Here is a 5525-nt window from a genome sequence, read left to right as displayed (position 1 = left end):
GGGAGGTTTAGATTGGATGTAAGGAAAAATTTCTTTACTGAAAGAGTGGTGAAACATTGGAACAGGCTGCCCAGGGAAGTGGATGAGTCCCCATCCCTGGAGGTATTTAAAAGACAAGTAGATGCGGCACTTAGGGACATGGTTTAGTGGACATGGTGGTGTTGGGTTGATGGTTGGACTCTATGATCTTGGAGGTCTTTTCCAACCTCAATGATTCTATGATTCTATGATTCCATATGATTATGTTTCCAGGTCCTGTCTCCAGCATCATGAGAAGAGGAAGTAGTACAGTTCCTCACTTAAATCCAGATAATGGTAGTGGGCTCTTTTTTTTCCCCCTCTTTTTTTTTCCTTTCTTTTTTTTCTTTTGTTTGGGGCCTGCGACCTTCAACACAGCCTCTGCTGAGGATGATGCTTTGTGAGAGGTGTTAGCCATGACTCATTCTCTCTCAACACCTAGATACAGGTGAACTTGTACGCCACCTCCTTTGCAGGCTTCTGGAATCTGAACATTGTTTTGAATTTTTTTCCACTTTTACTGTGTCACTTCATCCATTGCACAATTACTCAAGCTCCCTCAAAGTATCAAGGAAAGTAGCACTGCCATACTTTGGCAGTGATAATGTTTTAGAAAGCTGGAAATAATGGTCCTACTAAAAAAAAAAAAGTTTTTAAATAACTTTCTGGTGTTTTTATTTACCTCAAAACATGCAAGTAGGAGGAACTTTTAGGATCCCTGTGTCTATCCATCATCATATTGTCCCCTTCACAAATCACTCCACAGTGAAAGAATTGTCTTTTACCTTTCTGGAAAGCAGATTGTGGCATACGTGCTATGCATGACAAGCCAGTCAAGCAAAAGGTAATGGCTTGCTGCCATGCCCCTGTGTTTCTTCTGCTACACAGAGCTGTGGGGTTGGGAGAGACCTCAGAGAAGTTGCTCTTCTCCTGTGCATGGAGAACCCAGACTGGCCCCAGAGGAGCAATCTGACTTGTTCTGCAAAGTGTCCGGTGAGGAGATCCCAAAATCCATGGACAGACTGTCTCATTGATCAGTTAGAAAGCTTTCTCTAACATACTGCTTAACTGTTCCTTACACTAGTTAACAACTTTTCTGTCCTTACCCAGTGGGACTATGGTGGGTCGGCCACAGCTGGCACCCGGGCACCCACCCAGTTGGGTGCTCGTTCCCCCCACCAGCAAAACAGGGGAGAAAACAGGAGGAGCAGGAGCAAGAAAACTCATGGGTCAAAATAATGACAGGGAAATCACTCACCAAGTACTCTTGCATGCCTAACAGACTCAACTTGGGGAATTTAGAATAGAATATTCCAATATTTCAGTTGGAAGGTTAACATAAATATTTAATTACTGACTCAGATAATGGGAAACAAAAAGCACAATCTTTAAAATACTTAGGGGGGGAAAACATCTATCCTCTCCTTTTCCCAGGATCACTTCACTCCAGACACCTCTCCTCCCCCTTGTCATGGCTGCAGGTGACACTCAGTCCCTTCAGAGAGGCAGTGAACAGCGCTGGGGGTTGCGGTCAGGACATGGCAGTTTCTCTCTGCTGCTGCTTCCTCTCGTGCTTTTCTTCCTGTTCTCCACAGGCTGCAGTGCCTCTGGGGGAGTACCTGCTCCCCATGGAGCACCTCCTCCTCCTCTGGCCTTGGTGTTTCCTCATTCCCTTCTCCTCTGTTGTGGAGCTGGCTGTAGCTGGGCTTGCCTGGCACAGGGCAGCCCCCGACCTTTTCTCACAGAGGCCATCCTGCAGCCCCCTGCTACCAGAACTTTTCCATAGACACCCAATGGTTGATTGCTGTCCTCTATTGTAATTACCTCCTATATATTGAAGATTGTTTTGTTCCTCCACAAGCTGCCTTTTTTCTCCAGATTAACTAAATGCGCTTCCTTCAGCCTTTCCCCATAGGTCTCGTTTCACTTTCTTTTGGATTCTTTCCAGTTCCTCTGTGTCTTTTGTAATATGTTGTGCCCGAAACTGGATGTAGAAGTTGACTGAGGACTCATCTGCCTTTAGAAAATGACATAATTGCATCTCTTGCCTTACCTCAGACAGTTATTGCACAATAGATGCACATCTTTTGTTTTGCTTGTGTCTGATTGGTTTCCGCCAAACTGTCTCTCCACGGCTTTTTTAATACACAATTAATTTCTCTTACCGAAGTGCAGTGCTAAGCAAATTCTTAGTTTTGTCATGTTGAGTTTGGACAGTCTCTCCGGTTTGCCTAATCTGTCCTGCAGAGTGCCTGCCACCCCCTTGGGCTTGGAGTCCTTCTCCTCTCTCTTTCCCTGTTCAGATGGGACATCACAGAGCTCCTGCAGTGGGGATCTGCTGTCTCTTCCCCGCCACCATGCACACTGGTGCTCCGTCCTCATCTGCTGGCATTTCCTGAACATGTTGCACTCTTTGATGTTGGTATTTCAGGCCTCCTGCTTTCCCTCATCAAGTCTCCATGGTGCCTGTTACGTACTTTTGGTTGGGCTATGAGGATTTTTAACACTCTCTACTTACATTTTTCCTTACTTGTCGAATCTGTGTACAGATGCTAAAAATGTTTGTTTGGCAAATTTAGTATACCTCTCCCACACCATTTTGCAAGTGATGGCAACGTTTGGGCAAGGCTCAGACTGACTCCCAGTTGCCTTTAGAAATCATGGCTCAAGTGAAGAGCATGGCTTTGAGATACGCGTTTCGCTGTGCTCCGTTTACAGTCATAGAAAAGCAAAGTCATATAATAAGGAATTTTAATGTGTGTTTCAGCCACGGGAACAAAGAAGTATTTTCTTGTCGAGGAATCAAATTGGCAGTAGACTGGTTTTTGGAAAGAGGCCACAAGGATGTTACAGTGTTTGTGCCAGCATGGAGAAAAGAACAGTCAAGACCTGATGCTCTTATCACAGGTAAGCTCTGTTCCACCTTTGCTGGTTTGTTTGATACTTTGCACAGTATGAGTGCTACTGCTCAAATGAACAAATCTTTAGAAATGAAAGACTATAATAGAAAGTATCTTTGGTGTAGTAACTTCATTGCGATCTTCAAGGAAAAAAACAAAGCAATGCCCTCTCCAAGTCCGCCTTTTCTGCTCACCTGATAAATTTTCCATTAACGGTGCTACTTACTTCTTGAAGAATGTAATTACCGTTTTGTAAATCTGTTACGCCGATGTAGCATTGGCAGTGAAGAGGTTTGAAATTAGTGATTCACCGGGTGACCTTGCTTGTGGTGAGCAGATTCTGCCAGGCTGGCCTGTCTGCCGGTCACCTGCAGTGAATCACTGCCCATGCTTGGGGTTACGGCAATTATCCTGACAGGAAGGGAACGGTTCCCCTTTTCATCATTACTATTAACAAGTGAGATAGCTTTTGAAAATCTTAATTTTGAACCTGTTTATCTAGGAAAAAAAATTGGTGGAGGCATTTGTTTCTTGATCAAATTAATTGATTCTGTGTGAAGGCTGGAGAGTCGTCCTCCCTCTGCCCTAAAGTTGAAGCAGAGGAGAAAACCCTAGAATTTAGGAGGGAGGGGAGATTGGGGTTTTTGGGGGGTTTTCTGGGTTTTTTTAAACATGGCTACTTTTAAAGGGGGGGAAGCTTTTGAGAGTAGTAGCTATGGCTTCTAAAAGAATATGGAAGCATGTTTTGATTACCATGTGCATTTTCAAATATGTGGAAAGATCTTCACAACACTTCATTTCATTTGCTTGATTGCTAATAGAATATATCATGTTGCAAGAAAATGTTTGGAAAGCTGCTGTTTTCCCCTCATCACAGGCAGTGTGGAGCCTTTCTCTTGAAGCCTTTCTCTTTCACTATACTAGTGTTGGAGGTATGAGAAGAGTATTGGCTAAGTAATAAAGATTTGGCTATTTAGAAATAAATTGTGACATCTGCTAGAGCTGTGGATAGGGCTAGAAGCCCCAAAAGGAGTTTCAAGAAAGTAGCAAGACTTAGAATTGACTAGTTGTCTAGCAATGAAAAATCAGTTTGCCATGAGTCATCATGGACCCTGAAAATGAGAGGAAGATCAAAGAAGGTTATTGTATCTTCTGTAAAACAGAGGTTCTTCAGTTTTCTTATCAGGACGCAGGGAGCCTGTTTGCTATCAGTCTTGTGGAATACATTGTGCTGACACTCCATTTCCAGAGATATGCAGCCTGGAATTTTGAAAAAGTCTTAGATGACTAATATGAGGATGGTTCTAGATTGTCAGTATTTGTGAGAAGCTTCTTGGATTAAACAACAGCTGCATCTTTTGTATTATTACCTGCCAATCATCACATGGGAAATTTTTTTATTCTTTCTTAGTGAGGAAAAAAAATAACCTTCCATCACACTCTTATTCATCATTCACCACCTGACTGGGGGGGGTGTGAATACAAAAAGGTTGTATTTCATTTAAAATCTTGTGCTTTTTCTACTAAGCAGATAAATGCTTGTATCAAATATATTGCTTATATGTAATATTAATGCTGTATTTCTTCCTGTTGGAGTCTTTTTTTTTCTAGATGGAATGTGTTCCCTGTAAAGTTTCTTGTGCTACAAAACAGTTGAGTTATTTGAGATCTAAACCATTATTAAGAGCCGTGACTCATATTCACTGCGCAAGCATCTTCTGCCATTTTAGATGTTGCCTAGCTTTTTGGGTTTTTTTCTTTCATAGCTTGTCTGCTCTGAGGAGAGTAATAGCTAGGAGAATCAACACAAGGGGTACGTGCTTCAGCGCTAGGTGCACTGGTGCTATGTCCAGTATCTTAGTTCAGACCAACCTCCTTAGGCCATCTTTCAAAGCTCCTCAGGATCTCCAGGTCCCACACAGAGAAAGAGAAAATGCTTTCGGATAGGTGATTCACGGACTGTGTAGGACAAGAAGGAATTAGATAAAATGTTAAACACATTTATTTAGCAGGATTAAAGAGAAATCTGTTTGGATTTGCTAAGACTTTGTATATAAAACTGTAAACCCTTCAAGGAAAGAGATGTTCTGAACTATTACTGGAGGTAAAATAAAACAAACAAAAAAAAACCCCACATTTGCTCTTGGTTACAAGATGACGTTCGACATCTTTTTAGGGGATGCTGTTAACATTTGTGAAGAGCCTGAGTGTTTGTACAGAATGTGGGTTTTCTAGTCCTTGTGGGTACTAGTAGTAACCCCTTCTTTTGATGGGCAGAAACTTTTCTGAGGCAATCCCATTAATGTGAGCTACTGGAATTATTTAAAAAACTGTTTCTTGCTGGGTACCACAAAGGGTCTGTCTTTACCAAGGAGCGCAGTTATGGGAGACCCTTGGCTGTACATGACCGTAGCCTACCTATCTGCTGAAACACTCAGTAAGATTTAATATTTTTCTTTTTCCCCCTCCTCAACCAGAGGAGTTTTTCACAGGCATTTTGATAAGTAATGTTTCTTTTATCATAGAATCATAGAATCATTGAGGTTGGAAAAGACCTCCAAGATCATAGAGTCCAACCGTCAACCCAACACCACCATGTCCACTAAA

General features: G+C 42.3%; 1 protein-coding gene across 1 annotated transcript in view; it reads left to right on the top strand.

The window, feature by feature from the left end:
* Positions 1-5525, top strand: part of ZC3H12C (zinc finger CCCH-type containing 12C) — a 51044-nt gene that overhangs the window by 37361 nt on the left and 8158 nt on the right. The window contains exon 3 of the mRNA XM_009282614.1: positions 2786-2925. Within this exon, the coding sequence (XP_009280889.1) occupies positions 2786-2925 (140 nt within the window). The remainder of the gene's footprint in view (positions 1-2785; positions 2926-5525) is intronic.

The sequence above is a fragment of the Aptenodytes forsteri genome, unplaced genomic scaffold (assembly GCF_000699145.1).
Source record: "Aptenodytes forsteri isolate BGI_AS27 unplaced genomic scaffold, ASM69914v1 Scaffold294, whole genome shotgun sequence".
Classification (NCBI taxonomy): Eukaryota; Metazoa; Chordata; class Aves; order Sphenisciformes; family Spheniscidae; genus Aptenodytes; species Aptenodytes forsteri.
The sequence above is the reverse complement of the archived record's forward strand: the minus strand, read 5'-3'. Positions and strand labels throughout refer to the sequence as shown.